Raw genomic sequence first — 25,738 nt, forward strand, 5'->3', positions numbered from 1 at the left:
TTGAATCCTATTGACAGCCTGAACTGGAATAGACCTAGTGAACTGAGAAGGCTAACCTAGATGTTGACTCGCCATTCAGTGGGTGAATCAATGGGTCTACTCTGGTTGTTGTTAGTGAATAGAATTAAGGCTATGGAATGTCACATTTCTGCAGGAAAACTCAAATGCTTGGTGCATCACCTCATTTTGCTGTAATGTATGCCAAACCTCCCACCAATAGTGATATCATAGCGTCCACACTGCACAATTATAGCACTTTCACACTGCTGTATTGATTGATTGCATTGCATTTATAGACTGCCTTTCTCCCCAAATGGGGTCCAAGGTGTTCAACATTGCTGGATCCTGGGATTTGTAGTTGTGACACATGCACTCCTCTGCTACAGTGCTTTAGTGCTCAACTCCTCTCAATGACAGAGCTAGAGACAGAAAAGGTCTAAGGACTGCAGATCCCAGAATCCCCTAGGACAGAGCCGTTGCAATTAAAGCAGTATGAAGCTGATATAACTAAGCAATGTAGACGTGCCCTGAGTTGGACTGAACACTATCGCTGCTCACAAACAGGAGGCCAGATGACAAGTTGAGACACCCTTCTTCACGATGCCCATACTCTGGATATCCCTAATTTAAAGGTCCATCCCTTGTGTCTTCATACACCTGGTTCCCAGCAGCCGGTAGATGCCATCACAGACTTCCTTTTCAATGTTGTTCCTCCTCCTCCTCCTCTTCCTTTCCCTGCCCTCCAGCTGTACAACCTTTTGGTGTTTTTGTGTGTGGCAGATCTTATGCATCCGATGTAGCCGATCACTCATACCCGGCCAGTCCTAACCATCCTATCCAGCAGATCTTAGCTCCGGCTTCACACCTGGCAGCAGACAACAAGGAGGTCATCCTGGTGGCTAGCCAAGCCCAGGAGCATATCTACAGACCCCCAGCAGCTGGAAGCCGCCAGAACAGTCTCAGCCGGGTCCAACAGCCTCATGTGCCGCAGCCGCCAGAGACTATGCTAAATGGACCGAGGCCTCAGATAGTCAAGGATTATGGGTATGGACACCTGACTCCTTTCCTTTCTCTACTAGGGGTAGCTTTGGCCTTTGAGAGAGAGAGTTAGCACTAGGCAGGGAGGATACAGGTGTGAGATTGCAGGAACTAAGCAGAACAGTGGAGGATAGGGGATCGTGGAGATCTATCATCCACAGGTTGCCATGTGTCAGTGTCGACTCAAAGGCAGTTGACAACAATAAGGGATGATTGGGAGCTTCTGAGTCAGTGGAGAGGTGCTATATTTTGGGGTTGGTCTGGTGCTGAACCTGGCAGAGATCCTGTGTCATTGGCTGTGATGGAGGGTTAGGGTTAGAGAATCGTGAGGATACTCAACAGGGTACAGCACAAGATGTCCCATCGCACAACAGGGGCTCCCATCACACACAACAGGGCACCCCAAAAGATGGGGATATGTTTCCTTGGCTGGGTTCAAGGCACCCATGACTTGCCATTGCCTTCCATTCTGGATTAGCAGAGCATTGTGGCTACACTGTAATTAGTTACCCCCCCTCCTTGCCGCCGGTCTTGCAAAGCATTGTACGATTGCGCATTGCGCATTGTACAACAGCAGTGCTGCTCACTCCACTTGCACAGTGGTCCCATTATGACCATACTCCCCTCCTGGGACAATGACTGTTGCTCAATGCTGTCATTCTAAACCAGAAGAAGGCAACGGCCAACTTTCTCTGAATAATAAATGTTGCAAAGGAAACCCTAGGATAGGGTTGCCGGAAGGCACACAACTTCTTAAAGATGCATAACAATGTAGTGCGAGAGGCTTGGTTTGCAATTTGAAGCCTAGTAGTTTGTTGTGTAGTTTGAGTTTTGGTCATTTCTAGTGTTTAAGGAGCCTGTGTGGTGTTGGGGTAGGACTCTGGGAGGCCAGGGTTCAGATCCCTGCTCAGCCATGGAAGTCCACTTGGTTGCCTTGGGCAAGTCTCACTCTCTCAGCCTCAGATAAAAGCAATGGTGAACCTCTCATGAAGAAATCTTACCCAAAAAACTTTAGCATAGGGTTTCCATGAGGTGCATAACAATAGTAGAAACACTGTTTCTTGGAAGGCCATTCTGCTTTGTAAGACGAATGTTCATCCTGTGAAGCCAGCTGGCTATAGTAAGATGGCATGGGAAAAGGTACCTACCTTAGGGTGAGTGACCATCTATGTTGGGATCGTATGAGAGCACCTTGGCCAAACCTTCATCATTGTTCACCCAGTCCCTTTCTCCCTTGATGTAAACACAAGCCATGGTTGACCCATGGAAACTCAGCCTCCATCTCCCCTTACCTTGGAAAGCAGCACTGACATCTTGTTGAAACTGGACCGAGGACGCTTGCCTTTCTGGTGCCTCCAAGGACAGATGGACATCAGGCAGGCAGACAGAACAAAAACCATTTTTATCCACCTCTGCAAAAGTTGATTGATTTAGCTCCATTTCTATTTATTGATCTATTTATTGGTTCCTAATATTTGCCATAATCACAATCGATGAATGCCACCCCCTCCCCATCAACTGAAGAGTCAAATCCTGCTGTTTCCATGCTGCCCTGGATCCCCTTTTGCATGGATGCCTATGGGCAGAATTTGCTCTGTCTTCAGTTGAAAAGAATTCCCTGCCAGTTTCCTTTTTTTCCTCCCTCAAAAGTCAAGATATTACCACCAATAAAACTGGAGCATGTGATTTGTTTTAAGGAGGGAGGGGATAGTGGGAGCTATTTTATTATACTGCGTGGGTCTTATTGTTGTAAGACGCCTCGATCTTATTGGAGAGGCGGGGTAGAAATAAATATTATTATTATTATTATTATTATTATTATTAAAAGGCAGGGGGAGAAAGGGAGGAGGAGGAGGTAGTGACACATGCAGGAAAGGTTCCAAATGTAGTAACTTAGGACTAACACCAAGGGAGACATGTAGAGGTGGCCAGGACTTTGCAGTCACTCAGATAAATGAATGCTAATGAATAAAATCATCATCATCATCATCATCATCTAAGGTCAACCTGCACATATTTAAACCAGACTAGTGGGAAACAATTTGAATCCTGGTGGTTATGTGGTTATTTCCCTACAGCTCCCTAAAAAAAAGTAGTCTTATCAGAAGCCAAGCAAAGTTGCATTTTTGGGGGGTGGGGGACTACTGCTCCCAGAATCTCCCAACTGGAATAAGGATTCTGGAACCTATAGCCCAAAAAAGTAACTTCCCCAAGCTCTGACTATACAGTGCAACTTTGCCATATTCACACCCTTCATTTTGCAGTGCAAATGTCCGTGCAAAATGACCCAGCAATGCCCATGTTAGCATATTAGTTACCATATTTGTGGTTTGTTTTATTTGTTAAGAAGAATACGTTTGTGTGAAGAGGATCCAAGTAGTCTTTCATCCTTTATTTGTCGGTATTCCTAGGCCATCCCTCCCTGCTGCTAGGTATACTTTTGAATTATTCGGCGTCAGTTGCCCAACCAATGAAAATTTCAATGTTTCGGTCGGAGGGTTGGCTGCCCTCTTTGCCCATCCGATTTGAATACCACAGGGTTAGTTCTGGTGATGCTCTTGACTCCTAAAAGCAGCACAAAAACAGTTGTCGAGTTTGGCGAGCTTCGAAGAGGGTCAGGGTGACGCAGTTGACCAAGAGGGACAAGGGTCAAGGGGATGACCTTTTAGAGAAATACTCATTTTATTTCCGCCAGTATTCAAGTGGCCTCTTTCTCCTTTCTCTTTCCAGCCCCCAACAGGTGCAGATGGCCGAATACTTTGTGCCCCCTGCTCCTCCGCCACCTCCTCCCGTCATCCCCTCGGCACAAACGGCCTTCGACAGCCCCATATCGGCCCCTCCGGCCACTACGGCCGCCTCTGCCGCTCATGCTGCCTATGCCCCCTCCCCGCCTCCGGCTCCACCTTGCCCCTACTCCGCTTCTCCCCCTCAGACTGGCCCCATGGGGCCTCCTGTTGCCCCACCGCCCCCGCCCCCTGGCCCCCCAACTGTGACCGCTTCGCCCGCTCACTCTGCCTCGCCCCCGGCCCTGACGGTCGAACCCCGCAAGCAGCAGATCTCCCTGATCCCAATGAGCGATGCCAGAAGCGACCTCTTGGCTGCAATCCGCCGGGGTAAGTATCTACATCAGCTTTTTGACCAGCGGTGATCACCAGTGCCATCAAATAGCACGATGTATTTATTTACAGTGGGCCTTTTGCATTTGCAGCTTTAATTATTTTTGGATTTGATTACAGTGGGCACTTGGTATCCATTATTTTATTATTATTATTAAACTTTATTTCTATAGCGCTGTAATTATACACAGCGCTGTACAAAGTCGGTAAAATTAGGAGTAAATAAAAATTAAAAAAAATCCACTGGGGTTTGGTTCCAGGACCTCCCATAGATACCAAAATCCATCAATACTCAAGTTTCATTATTTTTATATACGCACACACACTCGTTCCTCCACATTTGCAGCTTTGACTTTTGCAGATTTGGTTATTCACAGATGTTATTAATATAGGTCCTCCAGTGTGACTCTGTGGCCAACTTTCACCAAACGTTGCGCTGGAGGACCTAGAGATTCCTAGAGAGAAGAATTCACTAGGCATTTGTAGGTCCTTTGGCACAATTCTGTGGTCAGCTTCCAGCAGATGTTGACCCCAGAGTTGGGCTGGAGGACCTAGAGATTCCTCGAGAAAACATAGTACAGTTGGGCCTCCTTATCCTTTGGCCTTTGAGTTCCCCATTGTTTAGACATGCACTCCGACGTAAATCATGCCAGGACTTAAACTACCTTCTCATTTTCATTTGCAATGTGCAGTTTTGTAATATTCTTGTGTAATATACTTTGGACTTTAGTAATATTCAACATACTTGAGTAAGGTAGAGAGAAAAAACCTAACAACCAGTATTATCCTCCTACTTCGGGTGGATCTACACTAATGCGATTTGACACCACTTTAAGTGCTGTAGCTCCATCCTCTGTAATCCTGGGATTTGTACTTTTGCAAGGTCTTTGATCCTCTCTGCCAATGACTGGTGGTGCCTCCCAGAACTACAAATCCCAGGATTACAGAGGAGGGAGCCATGGCAGTTGAAGTGATGTCAAACTGCATTAGTTCTACAGTGTAGAGGAACCCTTTGTCTGTGTTTGAGAAGGACTGGCTCTAAGACGTTTTCTTTCTTTGCAAATGCAGGAATCCAGCTCCGGAAAGTTCAGGAGCAGTGGGAGCAAGAGGCCAAGAAGGAGCCGGTGGGCAACGACGTGGCCACGATCCTCTCCCGCAGGATCGCCGTCGAGTACAGCGAGTCGGACGACGACTCGGAGCTGGATGAGAACGAGTGGTCGGATTGAGAAAGGCGGAAGAGCGTGGCCATGGTGGGGTCAGGTGGGGAGAGGTCCCCCCAATCCTTCTGGCCACTTTTCCCCGGTCAGGTGTGTGTGTGTGTGTGTGTGTGTGTGTGTGTGTTGGGGGGTGGGTTAGTGGCCGATCCCTGCAGGTATTTTCTAGCCGTTGCTGGTTGCAGCAGCGTCTTGCGTTCAGGAGCTTTGCTTTTGTGCCATGTTGCATCGTTGAACATATTTCCAAGTGGCCTCTTTGTGGGCAAGCGTGCATTAGTGACTCTTGTCTTTCAGAAAAAGAAAAATTGGGGGGGGGGGGGCGCAAAAAACCCAGCTGCCTACCGAATATGTTTATTCCTCACCCACTTCTGGGTGTGAAAAGGACTTTAGAAGCTTTGAGCAGTGCTAGGAAAGCATAACCCAATGCCTAGCCTCGGGGTCCATTGTAAATGGAGGTTTATGGTGGCGTGAGATAAGGGGCCGAATCCTGTGGGTTAGTCCTAACTAGAGTAGACCCACTGAATCAATTGTTGGCTGAGGAGTCAACACCAAAGTAAATCTTATTGTTATCATCTCACCTTTTCCCCCAGTCCTGGACTCAAGGTGGCTGATAAATTTTAATACAGATAGAGTCAATCACATCATGCAAAATTTCAGATAGTTTTCAGATTGTTCCAATGTGCATCAGACATTTCTGATGCTCTTTGGGCACTTCCTATGTGCATTAGGCATTTGTGATGTGCATCACACACTTTCTTATATGCATCAGGCATTTCTGATATGCATCACACAATTCCTATGTGCATTGTGCATTTCTGATGTTCATCGGTCATTCTTATGTGCATCAGATATTTCTGATGCCTGTCATTCACTTCTTATGTGCACTAGGCATTCCTGTTGTTCTCTGGCACTTCCTAGCTGGTATCCAGATGTGCATTGGAGAGCACCCCAATGCCCATCAGTGCCCATTGAGCATTGGTTCATGGTGCATCAATCACTCTATCATGGCATAACCGATGCCCAAATATTATAACATCACAGCTGCCCTTAAGGTACATGGTGGAACTACTCAGTTCCATTTTTGGATGGACGTAAGGCCATTTACGAAGAAGTAAGTCCCAAAGAGAACGCCAGCCATAAAATATAAAATATTTTTTAAAAAATATATTAAAATGTATCAATAGAATTAAAAGAGGTTAAAAGTGTGACGGTGAAAAAGAAAAACAGTAGATGTAAACAGTGCAGGACGTTAGGAAAGGCCCTTTCTCCCTGAGCAATCTGCTCTCAAAGGCCTGGCAGGAAAAGGGGATCTGCATCTGCCTCCGGAAGAATAGAAAGGAGCATCCACAGATTTTGGTCCTGGAACCAAACCCCAGCAGATACTTAGGGCCCACTGCAGCAGCTGATACAGAATACTGGCCATTATTATTATTATTATTATTATTATTATTATTATTATTATTATTATTATTCTGCTTCCTTCTCCCTGTATGGAACTCAAGTCAGCTCACAGCAGTTGAAACAAAGATAGTTTCACAATTCACAGTGTACAAAAGCAAAAGATCACAGAACCTGCACTGCACTTTAGACAACTTTTAGTTCTCCGGTTCCCACACCGTTTCCCTACTCACCTTCCTCTGTGCTGTATGTTGTCCTCCAAATAGAATCAAACAGTCACTAGTCCTGGGTGGAAGTCAGATAAGAAAAGTGGAAGTCAGAGAAGAAAACACGAGGTGCAATAAGAAGACCTGTGTTGGGGTCGGTGGGCGAATGATTCCTTTTCGGTTGCATTTGCAGCGATGTTCCTGCGAAAGTGTTTGAGCCTGGAAGGATGCAAAGGCGTTGGTATCTGGTTAGATTTACCATTTCCTAGAGTCTTCCCTAGCTCCTTACACTTACAAATGGAAGTGACAAGCCTTTTCAGGACCGGCCCTATTGTAAGGTACAGTGGCCTCAGGCGCCGCATGTTGGGAGGCAGTAGTGGCGGACTCTTAGTTGTGAAGTCGAAGGCTTTCATGGTCTGCATCCAAAGTTTTTGTGGGCTTTTGGGGTTGTGTGGCCATTTTCTGGAATAGTTTATTGCTGATGTTTCAACAGCATCTGTGGCTGGCACCTTCAGAGAATGCTGGCATGGAAGAGAGTGGGGTATACATACTGTTGGTTGAAAATGATTTCCATGTAAATCTATGTATTGTTCTGTTGCTGAATGGTGAGGCCTCCAGGTGGGAGGATATGCAAAGAGGATTTGTGTCTGTCTAGTTAGAGATCCATTGCTTGCTGGGAAAACCCCTGACTCTTAGTGGTTCTCATGAACTCTCCAATGTTGTGGGATGTATACACAATGTGTCCCAGGGTCCCGATACAAATGAATCTGGTGTTGTGGACACTGCCAGTGTTGAAGTAAGACCCACCTTCCAGTCCAGCAGCCTTCTGGATGCAGACTGGCAAATTGGAGGCAGGCATCATTTTGTCTTCAGATGGAGAAATGCCTTGGGATGCCCCTATGAAGAACCAGGGAACCGATTCACAGGGCTGTTAGTTCCAAATGCATGGGGTTCATCCCATTGACTCCTAGTGTCTATCACTCTTTAGTATCCTTCCAATTATGAGAGAGAATTCGGGGTTCTGTAGGAATGAGGGAACATTAATCCAACCATAGCGAGAGCATGCCAGTGTCTTGCATCCAAACTCTTTGGCTTAGCAAGTTGCCTTACCTGGCAGGTGCCTTTTTCTTTTTAAAGGACAATCCTCCGCCAGCTGGAACATAAAAACAGTTGACCACAAACCAACACATGCGTAAATCCCCCCTCTAGAAATGGTACAATGAAGAATGGCTGCATTAAGTTCAAGGGTTGCAAAAGCAAAGTTGCACCGTGGTGGTACATAGTTGTGCATAGTGTGTGTGTTTGTGTTCATTTTGCCTGGTTGCACACTTGATTCCGCATGATCTTTGTGCACTAACCAGGTGGCTTTCTGCAACTGTGGTGTAAAGTTACTCTCCATCTCCTCGTCGTAGGATCTCGGCCTTCCTTTTTTTGAGGCTACAGCTCCTGAATCCCTCAAGATAGCATGGGCCCTACAGTATTATTTATGCAATTATTTATTTAATCTATTTATTTATTTTTATTAACTTATATCCTGCCTTTCTCCCAATAATGGGACTCAAGGCAGCTGACATCCTATTTTTTAAAGAAATACATAGAATAAAAATTATATAAAAGCTTCGATAAAAGTATAGCCATAAAAGTTATTCAAAATAATAATAATAATTAAGCCATTTATAAAGATAAAACCTTAAACATTAGAAAGATTAAAATGCATTGAAAGGTCATATACAAATCTTACAAACGGCATTAAAAGCCTGCCCCAGTTAGTTTCTGAAAATGTAATGGCATAATTGCCATATAGAAAACTACAGTATCATCCGAAATCTGCAAAACAGTGGCCCCTTTATTGAGACAACCAAAATGCACTTTATACACATCACAAGCTTTTGAAGCTCCGCTGGCTGCTTCATCAGGCAAAAAGGGTTAAAAATCATGCAGGAGAATGAAAGAGTGTTAGTCATAGCTTTGCATTTGGTCAAGATGTTGTGGTTGTTGTCCTCAGCTGAGATGGTCTTGGAAGGGTATTCATGCAGGTGAATACCTTCTCCTTCTGGGAGATTAGATGCAGGAAATAAAATTTAAATCCCACTAGCATGACAAAAAGTTACTGCCTTTGAGATCCAGTTTTAGGAGAATAGGGTCGGAGCTCAGATAAAAGCCTGGGAAGGAATCACTATTCCACTGACATGGAAGCTGCTGGAGAGAGAACTCAGGCGCGGGTTTTTGCACCAAAGGACTTTGTGAGCTTGGTTCGCATGCTGACTCTCTCCCCAATCTTGGTCTAAGCCTCCGGTTGGAGACACTATGTTCCTTAATTCCTCGCATTTGCCTGCCAGCCAGAGTCTCAACATTTTGCACTTGGCTTTGGCTGGTGGACCTCAGGGACATAGGGACCAAACAGAAAGGAAAAATAAAGCTGCTTCAGGTCACTTTGGAGGTATGCTGTTTAAATGCTGCATGCGTCCTGAGAGGCCAGAAGCTGCGCCAAGGTCGCATTCCGGTCCTAAGGACTGGAGCGCAGCTTTGGTGCAGCTTCTGGTGTCTTAAGATGCGTGTGTCATTTAAATAGCATATCTCCAAAAAGTGGCCCAAAGCAGCCTTATTTTGGCCTGTCTGTTCAGGCCCATAGTCAAAAGGAAAGCAAGTCTTGCAAGCCTGAAGTCTGCTTGTTCCATGGGGGGAAGCCATATACACCACCTTCATTGAAGGAACGGTGACATATAAACACAACAAGCGGTCAAAAATAAAAGTATGCTGCTTGCACCTTATCCAAGGAAGGCCACAGATTGCAGTTTTTAGCTGCGTTGTGTAAATACTCAACGTAGAAAGAACCTTGAGATCGCCCACTCCATGTAGGGCTGAGAGAAGCCATGGACCTTCATATGTGGTTGGACCACACTCTCCATCACCCTTGACCATTGGCCATGCTGGCTAGGACAGATGGGAGTTAGAGTCCCACTTCTGGAAGGGAAGGCGTTCCCTGCCCCAATTGCTTTCTCTTGCCAACATCAGCCGCCTGAACACCTCTAGAGAAGTCGCCAAGTCAGGGAAATGCCTCCCCTGCCATACATTCCAACGTAAACCTCCTATTCAGAGGTAAACTGCCCCTGAATAGGTAAGCTCCATTTAGCTTTCATGATTCCTAATTCCTATGCTCCCTCTGGGTTATTGAAACATGGCATCGTACCAAGCAAAGCACGTGATGTTTAGCCTTTACGTTGTTTGGTGTTCCTTTGGCTCATATCATGGTTTATTATAAAAAGAGGAGATAAAATAAAACTTTGTTCAGATGAGTATTTTTTAAGGAAAAAGAATATTTTGGTTTCTGTTCAGAAATAATAATAAAAAGGAGTGACTAACAAGAGAAAGGAGGCTCTATCCGACGTGAGAAGCACATGCGTCAAAGGATTCGTGTCATTGCTTCCCATTCTTGTATTGCGCTGATGGAGCATCAGTAATGCCAGGTGGAAACTCTTCGCTGCCTAATGGGGTGTTCTTTTCAACAGCGTGCATTTAGTGAGTAGATCAGTAAATGTTTGCTACTTGTTATCTATCTACGGTTTACAGAATTTGCTATTTGTAAAAACAAGTGTTCCCGGTCTTCTGGGGTTCTGCTTGGCTCCATGCTGACAGGAGAGGACCGAACCGCCAAGGTTGCAAGCGAAACTTGGTCGTTTCTTTCCAACCTCCAGAGCAGGGCTGTGACACTTCACCGATGTGTCGTTGAAACCGTTTTCTTCCTGGCATGTGAGAAAATAGTTGAGAAGTCTGTGCCATTCGCAGTTCTGGATTTATTCTGCACAATTTTCACATGAGGGTCTTTTTGCACAGAAAAAAATGAGACCCTGCTTTGGAGGTGCAGCTAGAATAGCATCGCTCCATTCCATCTCTTCATCTGACCCTTGAAACCTACCTGAAAGTCCATCCATTTGCATTGAATTATGGAGTTCTGGAAGACATGACTAGCCTCCTTCCAGCGTTTCTGGCACAGAAGATATTCTTCTGCTGTTTTTCTGTTCAAACAAACCCGTGTGCGGATTTTGCACAGATTAAGTCTCAACTGTGACCCCCTCCATCCAAAACGTGGGGTTTGGCGACGCTTGAGAAACACCATTTTTGACCAGTCCAACTATTTTCTCATACGCTTTACATCCCTGCTCTAGAGGAATACAGGATTTGGAGGATGGAAAAGGGAAAAAGAAGAAGTCCTGCTAGTACTCAATTATGGTTCTTTTTATTTCATTTCTTTCCAGATAATGTTGTACAACATAAACCTGAACTTTTGACACTTTATGCATGTTGGTAATAATAATTAAAAAGAAAGAAAGAAAAATAAAGATTTTAAGAGGATTTCTGGTTTTGTGGTTCCTGTTTCCCCTCCCTTTCTTTCTAAGGGTTTGGAACGATGAATATGATATCCTAAATTCAGAGTCATGATCCTATATTTATTTGTATCCCACTTTCCCCCCAAATTGGGGCTCAAAGTGGTTTACAGGCTCAAAGCACATATTGTAACCCAACTGAGAATCACATAGCCCTCTCGATATTATTGTTGGACTGCAACTCCCAGCATGCAAACCCAGCAGATGCTCCTGAAAGGGGTTGTGTATAGAGGATGGATGCGGTGCAGAGTTGTGTGGTGTCGAATGATCCATAGGTGTGTGACGCAGGACAGAAATCGAAGCGCGAGACCATTGTTTTTGTCAGCAATTGTTTATCCAAAGAAGGAGAGAAGCGACAACAATTTTGGCACATAAACCTGGGGGGGGAACAAACGCCCCAGAACAGAACATCTCTTTTCCCCCCTAAAATCTCTCGAAAATAATTCTGAATCTTATCTCGACCAATCACAAACATATATTTTTGTTGTTTTATGTACAGTAATAAAAAATAAAGTACTCTTCACAGATGAATGTATAATATTATACAACCAGAGCAATACAGTGCAATTCACAGCATTGGAGTTTGTGGTCCCCTCTGCCCCTCTTCCGCAAGTCCATAAAGTGCATTGCAGAGGTTTGGTTTGCCCAAAATGGAATGGTAGCTCGACATTTCTCCCTCCCAAGGAGGATCAATATGTGCATTTTTATTCGAGGAGGAAAACGTGTGTGTCGGACAACGGCCCTCTTACCGAGCATTCATGCTTGGTGCCTTCCATGCCAGTGGGACAAAAAAATTCATGCCATGCTTTAGCCTAAATTTCAAAAGATTGCTCCAGGATGCTGATGCTACTTGAGTTAGTCGAAAGCTTTCATGACCGGTATCCATAGTTTTTGTGGGTTTTTCAGCCATATTCTAGAAGAGTTTCTTTTTGACATTTAACCAGCATCTGTGGCTTTGGCATCTTCAGAGGATGCATCATTTTACTAGGCATCATTTTACATTCTCTGAAGATGGCAGCCACAGATGCTGGCAAAACATCAGGAAGAAACTGTCCTAGAACATGGATGGCCACATAGCCTGAAAAACCCACTAAAACTACCTTGAGTTAAGTTTCAGCATTTTGGATATCTCCTTTAAAGTTCAGACCAAAAGCTGGCATAGAGTCTCCTGCTTCCACTGACAAGGACCCCTCAATCCTTCATGGCTTCTCAATCGAGAAACCATGAGACCATGGAAAACATGGAGGGAGGTACAACTTGCACCCCTGAAGATTTCTGTAAGACTGCAACTCCCATCATCCTTCACCATTGGTGACACTAGCAAAGGCAGCTGCAGTTCAGCAATATCAGGAGAGCTGTCACAGGTCCTGCCTGTGGAAAACATGCGGTTCTCTTCTCCTGCGCCAGTGTTCCTGCGCACTCCTTGCCTATCATCACACTTTGCCTGACAAAGAGATCTGTTGGTTCTGAAAGCTGGCATGCAATGTTGTGCTTTGGGGTTATTTAGGCTGGGGTAACAAAGGCATTACTCCAATATGGAGTTTTAAAAAACACACACTACATTACTAACCACATGTACTGTACCACATGGTTCAAGCAAACAAGTTGTTGCACACTCTTCAGTGATAACATTGAAAAAAAGAACAATTTTTTTTGTTACATTAATGGAAGCATAGGCAGAGCATCGATGACACAGATCCATAGAGATGGCAAGTGACTAGCCGCTGTGGGTCAGGCTATGGCGACGCATGCTGCCTTGACCGGTCTTCTTGTCTTGGACATGGAAGTGAACTTTTTAAGGGAAGGACATGGCTCCACTTGCAAACATCTAGGCAACAGTGATGCAGAGTTTGGAAGGAGTAACCCAACAACGGACTACATTTCCTGGTAAAGAAAGGCGCAACAAAACTGCATGCCCTCCTTCACATAATACATGGGGTTAAACTGTAGTACTCATGGCCACTTGATGCAGAGAAGGCTGCCATCTAGGAGGGCTTTACAAAGGGGTTGGATAAATCCATGGACAAAGAGGGCGTCAATGATGAACCAGTTTGGATAGCGATTTATCGTCTCCCATATCAGAGATCAGCTTGCAAGGAGCACAAAATGGAGGTGGGCTTCCCAGAGTCAACAGACTAGCTTTTACATGGAGAGCATGTTGGGTTAGGAGGACCTTTCAAGTTCATGGTGGATTCACCAATCCCTGACGTGGGATTCCCAATCCAGGTCTCCGAACCACTGATGGCCATAAATGGACATGCCAGTCCTCTGGACGGGTCTTAGGTTCGAGCGACAACTTCTTATGCCCTTATTTCTCTTCTGGAACTATGAATCAAACCAGAACCAAGCTACCTGCAACAAGCCGTTTCCCTTCGTAAGGAGGAAGCAACCATAAATGGACAGAGGCATGTTATGTAACACATTGCTTTTAAGAATCAGCTACAAAAATGTGCACACAGCCTTTTTGCAGCATGATCCCTCACAGAGGGACGCCTACGCAACCCAACCACATCTGCTGCATGCACTTTCTTGTGATGCTTAACTAGAAGAGAAACACCAGTGTACAGGCGGAACTGCACTGTGTGACCATGTTGCAAAGTTACAAATCCCCACATTTGTGACAGCTTTCACATTGGGTTAGGCTCCCCAAGGTTGTCTTTTTAATATGCCTGTAAACACAAAAATGCAAATCGGGTAAGTTCTCAAGCGTCAAACATAATGGAGAGTTTTGTGGCATATTAAAGACCAAACTGTTTCATTTGACTTAAGCATTTAAGTCTCACTGCTATTGATCAAAGCTGATGTCAAATAAAACCCATCAGTCTTCAAGGCGGTACAAGACTCATTGTCGGCTTTGCTGTGAGAGCATGACAAGGCTCTTACCCCAGAAAGGATTGCCAAAATTACTTATAGTCGGGGCAAATGTGGTCTGATGTTAGCATTACATTCTTCATAAGAACCGCAGGGGATTTTGCCTTTACTCAAATGCAAGAGGCGAAAGGTCTGCATATAAAGACATCGCCTGACTATCCTTTTGGGAAGTGACGTCATTGTAAACTGGCTTACAGTTGCATAAAGTTGAATTGCATCACTGCACAATATTTGTATTCTCAGGAGGAGAGGGGAGATGCAGCTACGCCATTGGGACCATTCTGCAAATAGAGCCAACTTTGTGACCATCGCACAAGCTATGCTGAAACACAACGTGTGCCAATGCACAAGTCCCAACACAACACCATGGCCACAATGCACAACATGCTCAAATGTGCAATGGGAACTTCCATTGTTCATCAGGACATCTTGTGTGCGGTGTCCCATCCTCACAGTTCACTAGCATGGTTTTGTATCATATCACTGATGTGGCAGCATTGTCATAGAGTTGCACATCATTGCCTCTGACGTAGGAGCTCAGATAATGCACAGATAAGGACATGACATAATGATGTATCTTATGGGAGGAGGAATACTCCGACCTTCATAAAAAACTGCTTGGTGTATGCTTGTCCTCACCTTTTAATTTCACCCATAAAGCTAGATCCTTTATTAATCTCACTCTCAGTCTCAATCTGATAGCTGGCAGAATGGACCTTTTTTCTCTCCATGCAGCCAATAAAGTAGTAAAGTAGGTTGGGATTTAAAGTAGTAAATTAGGTACAATCCTGGGAGTAGTGTCACAATCATGACTAACTAGTAATTGTAAATATGAATCAGCTACGGATGAGTAAGTCTAGGGCACCCTTGCGTACTACTCACAAATGGCTTCCGGGGAGCTGTCCAGCCTTTGTGGGGTTGAACAGCTCCTGAAATGAGAAGCCAATGAGCAGATTCAACTCATCCCCTGACATTTTGGTTTCTGCTTTCTCTCTTTTTAAATGATAGCAGTGGTTGCTATTGCGTAACAGAGCCAAACTAGATTAGAATAAAAAGGGATGTCCAAATGGAACCACCCACATTTTCCCTTGGGGATATTCCACACAAACGGTGTGTTTATTGTGCCGCTGGTTGGCGCATTGTTTTCCCCTGTCACTTTTAAACATTCAAGATCAAGTTGAAGGGAAACCTGCATTAAGGCGCCTGGATTTGAGTTCCAGCTCTTTCCACACAACCCCTCCTTTCTTCCCTCTCTATGCTCAGTTTAGAGAAATGGTGAGTAATGTACCCCAAGTTTTCCTTTGCAGTTTATGGGGGATGGTCAAGATTTGGGACCTACTTGGAGGATAGGACTTGGTGTGTGTGTTGTGTGCCTTCAAGTCATTTCTGACTTCTGGCAACCCTAAGGCGACCCTAGTGTAGTGGTTTGAACACTAGACTATGACTCTGGAGACCAGGGTTTGAATCCTGACTGGGTCATGTAAACCCATTGGGTGACCTTAGGCAAGTCCCACTCTCTCAGCCTCAGAGGATGGCAATGGCAAACCTTCTCTGAAGAACCTTGCCAAGAAAACCCCATGATAGGTTCACCTTTAGGGTCACCATAAGTTGGAAATGACTTGAAGGCACACCATCACAACAAAGGTGAACCTATGGCGAGATACATTCAGAGGCAATTTGCCATTGCCTTCCCCTGAGGCTGAGACATGCGACATGCCCAAAGTCACCCAGTGGGTTTTTGTGGCCCAGCAGGAATCGAACCCTGGTCTCCAGAATCGTAGTCTGACACTCAGACCACTGGCGTTATAGGACTTGGGCTGTTCCTTTAACCCCAGAGCAGATTCACAACCACTGCTGAAAGGAAAACACCACACACACACACACACACAAATCTGGGCTTAAATTCACAGGATCCATTCTTAACCCAACCACCACCCTCACACTAAAATCATCCAACAGAAAAACAAATCGCAACATGGTCCCTTCTTCTCCTGTCATCCAAACCCTTTTCTGGGAACCTGCTTCCCAAAGTACATGAAGGATCTCTTTGAGGGCCAGAGGATGGATCAAGGAACCAGACAGAATCTTATGGTATCCTATTCCAAGGGGACCATGCGGACTCTCTTTCACCCCACACATTGATATCTCACTCTATTGCTCTCACTCTCAAACCAGCATTTTAGAAAAGTACAACGACATCCAAAATCCACAAAACAGTGATGTACTTATTGGGCTTTGAAAAGTTGAAAGCTTGCAACATATACTTTGGGCATTGTGGTTGGCCCTATACAGGTGTGGCTGTTTTGTGGATTTTGGATACTTTGCTATATGGCCAACATGGCTAGCTTGGATATGTTTCCTCAATCTTTTAGTATAATTGTCAACCTCCATCCATTTTAATAATTTCTGATTTGCTTTGGGTCCATTATTGGGAAATAGGTGGGTTAGAAATTGATGATGATGATGATGATGATGATGATGATGATGATGATGATGGCAGTTCAAGTGAGATCAAAGTGTTGTAACCCTGCAGCATGAGAAATCGGACTGAGAGCAGACCTGCTTAGGCTTGCATCTAACACTGTCACCAGACATCAGGTGGAAGGCCAAAGTGAAGCAACTTACTCCTGCTTTACCAAAATAAATTCATCCTGTGTATGAAAATAACTCTTATTTAAAGTGTCCATGAGTGTCCACTTCTTCTGCAAGGAAGGCCCCAGCCTCTTTCTCTCTCCCAAACGTCCCCCCATCCCATCACTCCTTTTCTCCTTTTCTCTCCGGTTCCTCCTGCTGGGTAAGTGATGAGGAAGAAGAGCTCTCCAAACCCATCTTTAGGCCACCTCTTCATACATCGCTGGACGTCCGGGGCCGAGAGGTGAAGCCCGAGGATATGCAGCCACAGCAGGCCAGCCAGAGGGACTTCTGGATGTCCGCATTCCTGAAGGCATAGATGACTGGGTTGATGAGGGAGTTGCAAGCGGCCGGGAGGGCCAAGGCGTAGGTGTAGATGGAGGGGTAGGTGGCATCGGCCACCAGGGCGTAAATGGCGAAGGGGATCCAGCAAAGGGCATAGGTACCTAATACCAGTGAGAGGGTGGTCAAGCCTTTTCGGCCTGAAGGCGCAGCCTGGGGACCTGGAGAGGAAGAAGAAGGGGCTGAGGCAATGAACTGATGCTGGACAGCAATCTGCTGGGCATGGCGGCAGGCAATCTTGCAGATCTGGGCATAGAGTTGGAGCATGAGAGCAAACAGGAGGAGGAAGGTGACAGCCAGGAGGGTGGCATTGTCTTTGGTGATAGGCCACAGGACACTGCAAGCCAAGCCGGGTGGCTGTCGGAAGCAGTTCCATCCCAGGAGTGGGAGGAGGCCAAGGGCTAAGCAGAGGAGCCAGAGGGCCAGGAGGCTGGCTGCAGTGAAGGTCCGGGTGCGCTCAGAGTGGTAGGTCAGGGCGTTGTAGAGCGACAGGTAGCGGTCAATGGTGATGGCCAAGAGGCTGCCCGCTGAGGCTGAGAAGGCGATCAGGAGCAAGGCGGCAGCACTGAGGGCGGCTGCCTCACTGGGTGGCTGCACCAGGTACTGGACACTGAAGTTGACCACTAGGCCCACGCCAGCCAACAAGTCGGCCAAGGCCAGACTGCCAATGAGGAGGAACATAGGTGCACGCAGACTGGGAGTGTAGAAGAGGACGGCCAGAACCAGTGCATTCTCGCAAGCCATCGCCGTCCCTGTGGCACACAGGGCCACATCCCACGGATTTACTGCTGCCGCCGCCGCCGCTGCCACCACCTCTCCACCACCACCGCCACTGCCACTGCCCCCGCCACTGCCTGCGCCACTTCCACTGCCCGCGCCACTCCCGCTGCCACTTCCGCCGCCCGTTGCTTCTTCGCTTCCCACCGTGGCTCCGGCAGTGGCGGTGGCAGCTGGGGAAAGGTCCGAGGGGCTCCCGGTGGCAGCGGTGGCCGAAGTGTTGGCGGGGGGCCAGAGGGTGGCAAATGGTCGAGAGGAAGAGGCGGCGTTGAGGAGGACCAGGAGGTGGCGCTGCTGCTCCCGCAGCTGATCTTCCATGGCCTGTGGGAGAGAGAGGGGGCAAAAAGCAAAGATTAGAGTTAGAGTTAGGGTTATGGTTAGAGTTAGAATTAGAGTTTGGGTTTGGTTTAGAGTTAGGGTTCGAGTTAGATTTAACATTAAAGTTAGAGTTAGGGTTAGTTTTAGAGTTGGAGTTAGGGTTAGGGTTAGAGTTAGGGTTTGGTTTAGGGAGGGGCAGGAGGAAGGAGGGTGGGCAGGGTGTCCTCTTTTCCGGAGGACAGTCCTTGGCCAGCGGGTTTGCTATGAAACATTTGTCTTTCTCCAGGTGTCCTCTCTTTGAAAGGACAGCAGCTATTCCAAATGGATGTGCCTTTTTTGCATGAGTGGGTTGTCCCCTTTTCTGAAGGGCTGCCAGAAAACTGTCCTCTTTTTTTTAAGGTGGCCTTGCTTTGAAAAGGCAGAGTCTAGTCTAGATGGATATCCATCTAAGGTGTGAGGGTGGGGGGTCCCTTTTTCTGGGAAACCAATTGTCACTTTGGAGAACAGTCCTCTTTTTCAAGGTGTCCTCTCTTTCCAAAGGCAGTATCTACATCTGTTTCTCTGGGAATGGGTGTCCTCTTTTCCAGATGATAGTCTGCAGTTTCAAGGGCTGCAGCGGGGCAGATGGCTTTTATGTCAGTCTGGCAAGGAGTCTACTCCATGTTTGAGAAGTGGTCATCCAAAGTGATGGACCTATTTGGATACGGGTCAAAGCCAGGCTTAAAGGCACTATTAAGAGTTGAAACAGACCTTGACTGACATAGAGCCACCAGATAAAACCCCATGATAGGTTCACCTTTGTCGTTGTTGTGTGCCTTTTTGGACTTCTGGAGGCCCTAAGGTGAACCTATCATGGGGGTTTCTTGGCAAGTTTCTCCAGAAGGGGTTTGCCATTGCCATCCTCTAAGGCTGACTTGCCCAAGGTCACCCAGTCACTTTCATGCGCCTTCCAAATTGCATGCGAAGAACATCCAGGGAACGTATCATCCTTTGACCCCAAAAGGGGTGGGGGGCACAGAGGCATTTTCTCTTGCCCCCCCCCCCCACCACCACCACCTTTACTGAAATGTAGGGATGTGTGTATGGAGGTGACACAGACTCCGCAATTGCCATGAATATAAATTCAAGAAGGAGGAATCACCCCCAAACCATTTTGGGGGGTAGGAGAGAAGGGTGGGATGGGCTGCCAGTGTGCTTTTTTTGGGGGGTCCTGTAAAGAGTGGGGGAGCACCCACTTCTAGTGCAGGTGGAGGCGTGTGTGTGTGTGTGTGTATTTGTCATCCCCATTGCAAAGAGTTGCTTCTGCCCTAGGATGTGACACAGCCCCCCCCCCCCCATTCTCATTGCCTCCCTGCAATACACAACCATGCACTCCCTCCCCTCCCCTCCCCTCCCACACACCCGCCATTCATTGCTTGAGGGAGGGGGGTAACAGAGTGGGGGGGCTCTGACGTCACTGACGGGAAGCCTTCCTAGGGCTCTGCGGTTCCTTATGCAAAAGAGAGGGAGGGGAAGGGAGAGCAAGGAGGGGAGAGGGAGGGGCAGAGGAGGGGAGGCAGAGTGGGGGAGCAGGCAGGGGAGGGCAATGGAAGAGGGGGGTGGAGAGAGAGGGGAGCAGGAGGGGAAGGGGAGGGGAAGGGGTGGAGCAGGGGAGAGTAAGGGGAGGGGAGCAGGAGGAGAGGTGAAGGGAGAGCAAGAGAATAGTGCAGGTGGGAGGGTAAGAAGGCAAAAGGGGAGGAGGAGAGGGAGGGGACCAGAAACTGGGAAGGGTGAGCAAGAGAGGAAGAGGAGGGGAGCAGGGGAATGTTAAGAGGGCAAAGGGGGTGGCGGCGGAGGAGCAGGGAAGAGTAAGGGGAGGGGAGCAGGAGGTGAAGGGAGAGCAGGGGAGAGTAAGAAGGCAAAGGAGAGGGAGGGGAGCAGGGACTGGGAAGGGTGAGCAGGAGGGGAAGAGTAAGGGGAGGGGAGCAGGGGGAGGGCAAAGGGGGCGAGGAGGAAGAGCAGAGGAGAGTAGGGAGGGGAGGTGCAGGGAGAGCGGGGGAATGGTGCAGGTGGGAAGGGAAGGGGGCAAAGGGGGGAGGAGGAAGAGGAGAGGAGAGGAGGGGGAGAAGGGGGATCAGGGGGCAGGAATAGAAGGGGAGCAGGGAAAGTGAGGAGAGGGGGAGCAGAGGGGGAGTAGGGGGCAAAAAGTAGGGGGAGCAGGATGGGAGGGAGGGGTGAGCAGGGAGGTGGGGTCGGGCTGCTGGGGGTTTTCTCCCAATTAGGACTTTTGGGGTGTCCTTCTCTTCCCCCCGTTTCCCCACTCACCTTTGTGAGATGTCTGGAGAGATGTGGCTCTTCTTCCTTGGCTTCTTCCCCCGTCCTTCTCCTCTCCTTGGGAAGCCTAAGCCTCCTGTCCTTGGCTAGGCATGGCAGGGCAATAAGGATAGTACTAATCAATAATCACTACTCATCAATGATGGTGATGCTGCTGCTGGTGGCGGTGCTGCTGCTGCTGCTGCCCTGGATGCCCTTCCTAGTCTCCAGTCTTCCTGCTGCTCTCTGGCTTCGGCTGCTGCTTGCTCCCCTCTTTCTGACGTCAAAGAGCTTGCCTTGTGCCTGGCTGCCTCCTTCGGGGAGTCAGGCTCAGCTGCAAAGCTGTGAATCAGAGGAGCCCCCAGGACCACAACCTCACACTCACACAACACACACCACACACACACCCCTCTTTGCAACACACAGGACCCCCTCCTTCAAAGGCGCAGCGCAGGAAGAAAGAAAGAAAGAAAGAAAGAAAGAAAGAAAGAAAGAAAGAAAGGAAAAGAGAAACATAGAGCCAGGCGCGCCCCCCCCGACGCCTTTCATTCATAAGCTTCCCCAGGCGCGCCCCCGACGCCTTTCTCTCTTTTCCTCCTCCTTCCCCTCCTTCCTCCTCTTCTTATTATTATCTTTCTTTTTATTCTCTTCCTCTTCCTCCTCTCCTCCTCCTCCTCTTCTTTTTGTTCCTCCTTTTCCTTCTTCTTCTCCTTTCTCCTCTTCTCTTTTTCTTCCTTCTCTCCTTCCTCTTCTTTTTCTTCTTCCTCCCCTTCTTCTTTTTCTTCCTTCTTCTCCTCCTCTTCTTCTTCTTCTCTTCTTCTTCCTCCCCTTCTTTTTCTTCCTTCTTCTCCTGTTCTTCCTCTTCTTTTTCTTCCTCTTCTTCTTCCTCCCCTTCTTTTTTCTTCCTTCTTCTTCTCCTCCTCCTCTTCTTCTTCTTCCTCCCCTTCTTTTTCTTCCTTCTCCTCCTCCTCTTCTTCTTCCTCCCCTTCTTTTTCTTCCTTCTTCTCCTGTTCTTCCTCTTCTTCTTCTTCTCTTCTTCTTCCTCCCCTTCTTTTTCTTCCTTCTTCTCCTGTTCTTCCTCTTCTTTTTCTTCCTCTTCTTCTTTCTCCCCTTCTTTTTTCTTCCTTCTTCTCCTCCTCCTCCTCTTCTTCTTCTTCCTCCCCTTCTTTTTCTTCCTTCTCCTCCTCCTCTTCTTCTTCCCCCCTTCTTTTTCTTCCTTCTTCTCCTGTTCTTCCTCTTCTTCTTCCTCCCTTCTTCTTTTTATTCCTTCTTCTCCTCCTCTTCTTCTTCCTCCCCTTCTTTTTCTTCCTTCTTCTCCTGTTCTTCCTCTTCTTTTTCTTCCTCTTCTTCTTCTTCCTCCCCTTCTTTTTTCTTCCTTCCTCTCCTCCTCCTCCTCCTCCTCTTCTTCTTCTTCCTCCCTTCTTCTTTTTCTTCCTTCTCCTCCTCCTCTTCTTCTTCCCCCCCTTCTTTTTCTGTCTTCTTCTTCTGATCTTCCTCTTCTTCTTCCTCCCCTTTTTTTCTTCCTCCTCCTCCTCCTCTTCTTCTTCTTCTTCTTCTTCTTCTTCTTCTTCTTCTTCTTCTTCCTCTCCTTCTTCTTTTTCTTCCTTCTTCTCCTCCTCTTCTTCCTCTTCCTCCTCTTCTTCCCCCCCCCTTTTCCAGTTTTAATGTTTGTAATTTTATATTGCTTTTAGCTGATGTTTGAATTGTTTGATGGCAACGTGTTTTTAGGACTGTTCTTGTGAGCCGCCTTGGGTCCCTTCGGGGAGAAAGGCGGGAGGGAAATGAATAAAATAAAATAAATAAAAACAATTCCTCCTCTTCGTCCTTCTCTTCCTCTTCTTCCTCTTTCTCCTCTTCCTTTTCCTCATCCTATTTTTCTTCCTCCTCCTTCTCCTCTTCTCCTTCTTCCTCTTCCTCCTCTTCCTTCTCCTCATCCTATTTTTCTTCTTCCTCCTTCCCCTCTTCTCCTTCTTCTCCTCTTTCTCCTCCTCCTCCTCCTCTTCTCCTTCTTCCTCTTCCTCCTCTTCCTTCTCCTCATCCTATTTTTCTTCTTCCTCCTTCCCCTCTTCTCCTTCTTCTCCTCTTTCTCCTCCTCCTCCTCCTCTTCTCCTTCTTCCTCCTCCTCTTTTCCCAAGATCAAGATGGACTTTCAGGCCGCCTTCAAGGCCTAGGAGGGCTGCCTCCTTTCCCAGGGTGACCAAGTGTCCTATCAACCCCAAAGGAGGACAAAACCCAGCAAAACGTAGGACATTAGTGCATATAAACCAGTAGACCACATAGACCCCAGCCATTCCCAACAGAGGAGACTCCAGCCCAACTGGGTCGGACTGGGATCCCCATGTTTTCCTCTGATAGCTCAGGATCCATAACCACCAGCACTGCGCATAAAACAGTGTAGGAATGCAGAAAAGGAAGCATCAAGGCCCATTAGCTGCTAGACATCACTTTGTTTCTATTGATTTCTCCATGCCATCTTCAGTCCCATTCGAAGCTCTTGTAGAAATGTGTCACTTTCACCATCTGGCTGGAAAAATAAGGGTTTCTCATTTTCCTCCTTATTTGTTGGCACTGCTTAGTTGGAGACATTATATCTGGTCCAGTTAAGAGCAAATGACATCTGAATTTTGCCAGTTCAATTCAGGACAGATTTGCACATTCTAGTAATCTGCTGAGAAAGAAAGGCAGCATGGTGCAGAGGTCTGAGCATTGCACTACGACTCTGGAGACCAAGATTCAAATCCTTACTCATCCATGGAAACCCGCTGGAAACTAGGCAAGATCTTAAAGCGTAGAAATATATATCACTGAGTACTAAAGTTAGGATGGTCCCTGCCACTGTATTTCCCATTTCTATGTAACATTGTGATTTAGGAGAGCTGGACAGTGAAGAAAGTGGATAGGAAGAAAATCAACTTATTTGGGCTGGAGAGAAATCAACCCTGAATTCTTTTACATACGTATAATTCAAAGACATAGCCGTGTTAGTCTGTAGACTCAGTATGTAGTAGAGAGGTCTTCTAGCACCTTTGAGACTCGCTGAAAGAAAGGTTCCTGGCATTTGTTAATGAATGACCAACCGTTGTTAAAACTGGGCTTTTGCTACTTCATTTCCATACACAAAGGGTTTTGGATTTGAATGGGCATCCGCACATACCAAGGGCATATATAGGTGACCCTGGTTTCCACTCCACTATATGTATTTACATAGACAGATTTGTCTGCTTCAGGTGTAAATTTGGTAAAATGATTTTAAAGGAAAATATTACACACACACACACACACACACACACACACACACACTCTCATCCCTCCACATTTGCAGCTTTGACTTTTGTGGCGTTGACGATTCACGGTTTTGATGACTATGTTCTCTCTAGGAATCTCTAGGTCCTCCAGCGCAACTCTATGGTCAACTTTAACCAAAAGTCGCACTGAAGGACCTATAGAGATTCCTAGAGAGAACACTCAATTAGACGTTTGTAGCTCCTCCAGCTCAACTCTATGGTCGATGTCTGGCAGATGTTGACCAGAGAGTTGCACTGGAGGACCCAGAAATTCCTAGAGAAGAGAGGTGTCTTTTTGGTAAAACATAGTGTTTTTGTTAATTGTGGTTCTTCCGCATTCACGGGGGTCCTCAGCGAATGTTAGGGGTCACCTAATGGTTTTTATGCTGGAGCGGAGAATCAAACCCTGGTTTCAGGAGTCATGGTCCAACACTGTGCCATGGTGGCTCTAGTATACAAAAGCTGGTGTGGAATTGTGTTGCTTTTGATTTCCGTCACCAGGTGCAGAAGCAACACCAAACCTCACATATCTGGTGCGAGGCGCATTGAAGAGGAAAAGAGAGGAAAGAGGCAGCTGTCTCTCTTGACAGAAGAAAGCTGAAGGCAGAACGGGTTTTGACCGAGAAGAGTTAATGCAAACTGACAATGGAGAAGGCCTCAAACCTACTCCAAACTGGGGCATCTGGCTTTCATAATGGCGTGTTTGGACAATGACAGAAGTACCCCCACCTCATCTAAGCGTCCTCTTTCTTTCTTCCCCTCCAGTCATATATACATTTATTGTGGTTGTTGTTGTTGTGTGCCTTCAAGTCATTTCCTACTTATGGCAACCCTAAGGCGAACCAACCATGGAGCTTTTTTGGGCATGTTTCTTCAGAGGCGGATTGCCATTGCCTTCCCTTGAGGCTGAGAGAGTGTGACTTGCCCAAGGGCACCGAGCAAGTTTCCACGAATGAGCCAGGATTCGAACCTGGGCCATACACAATGCACAACCACAATGCAAAGTATAGAACGCACCATTGCAAAGCACCAGCACAATGCAAAGTATAGACTGCACAACTGCAACGCAAAGCAAAAGATATGCAATGACAGTGTGAAGACGAGGCACAATTGAACACTATCAGCAAAAGATTATAGTTGTGCAATGCTTTTTGGCCCTGTATGTAATGTGCAACTTATGTACATATATGCCCCCAACTGGATGCCAGCCGGGTTGTGGCACACAACCACCCTGTAAGAACCTAAGTGTGGGTTTATACTACAAAACCACACTTTCAGATCTTGGCCTGCGTCTCCCTTTCACACCTGCTCCTGATGCCCTTAACCTTGATGGCAACAGGATCCGTTTTAGTCCCTTCAAGTGCTGCTGACATACGGGTGGGCGTTCGCTCGCTTTCCTTTTTCACAGCTACAAAAATAATATACAATATAATACGGCTTGATCTGATGACTCTATTTTTATACACTCCTCCTCCGTGACTTGCCTCCTCCTTCCCTGTTTTGGCAGCTTGCTTCTTCTTCTGCGGTCATCGTTCCTTCTTCTCCTGCAAATGGTTTGCTGGGCCTTTGAGAAGTTTGCAAAGTGTGCTTTTGGCTTCACTTGTGGCATCGCAGCCTAATAGAGAGGGATTGCCAAAACAATCCCAAGCCAGTCTCTTAAGGAAAAGCTGCCTCCAAGTGGGATACCAAAATGCACAATACACTGTATATATTCATGGATAAGTCTAGGAGGTTTAGTCAAAAAAACTGATTCTGAAAACCTGAGTCGACTTATCCATGGGTCAATGTAAGTACTATCCTGTACTTTGATGATGATGATTGCTCTTTCCTGCTATTGAAACCAGTGCAATGATGCCAACATAGTGC

At 46.8% G+C, this 25,738-nt stretch overlaps 2 protein-coding genes across 4 annotated transcripts in view; one reads left to right on the plus strand and one right to left on the minus strand.

Annotated features, from left to right (window-relative positions):
• Nucleotides 1–8,718, plus strand: part of LOC149308765 (actin-binding protein WASF3-like) — a 28,853-nt gene extending 20,135 nt beyond the window's left edge. For 2 of the 3 annotated variants that reach the window (XM_089536423.1, XM_089536422.1), the window contains exons 7-9: nt 781–1,044; nt 3,769–4,151; nt 5,223–8,718. In XM_089536423.1, the coding sequence (XP_089392549.1) occupies nt 781–1,044; nt 3,769–4,151; nt 5,223–5,380 (805 nt within the window). In that variant the 3' untranslated portion in view covers nt 5,381–8,718. The remainder of the gene's footprint in view (nt 1–780; nt 1,045–3,768; nt 4,152–5,222) is intronic. The other variant, XM_089536424.1, reaches the window with a different exon arrangement.
• Nucleotides 8,719–11,109: 2,391 nt separating this feature from the next.
• On the minus strand, nt 11,110–20,810 carry LOC149308766 (G protein-coupled receptor 12-like). Its single transcript, XM_089536425.1, has 2 exons — nt 20,601–20,810; nt 11,110–18,299 (listed from the first exon to the last, which is right to left on the minus strand). Exon 2 carries the CDS (start codon nt 18,294–18,296, stop codon nt 17,073–17,075), a length of 1,224 nt encoding a protein of 407 aa, XP_089392551.1. The 5' UTR covers nt 18,297–18,299; nt 20,601–20,810; the 3' UTR covers nt 11,110–17,072.
• Between the last annotated feature and the right edge of the window lie 4,928 nt (nt 20,811–25,738).

The sequence above is a fragment of the Sceloporus occidentalis genome, unplaced genomic scaffold, assembly GCF_023333645.1.
Source record: "Sceloporus occidentalis isolate IW3139 unplaced genomic scaffold, rSceOcc1.0.p SCAF_8, whole genome shotgun sequence".
NCBI classification, from domain to species: domain Eukaryota; kingdom Metazoa; phylum Chordata; class Lepidosauria; order Squamata; family Phrynosomatidae; genus Sceloporus; species Sceloporus occidentalis.

Bases quoted from the DNA above. Each gene is read 5' to 3' on its own strand.
- LOC149308766 (XM_089536425.1), bottom strand. From the start codon at position 18,296: ATGGAAGATCAGCTGCGGGAGCAGCAGCGCCACCTCCTGGTCCTCCTC.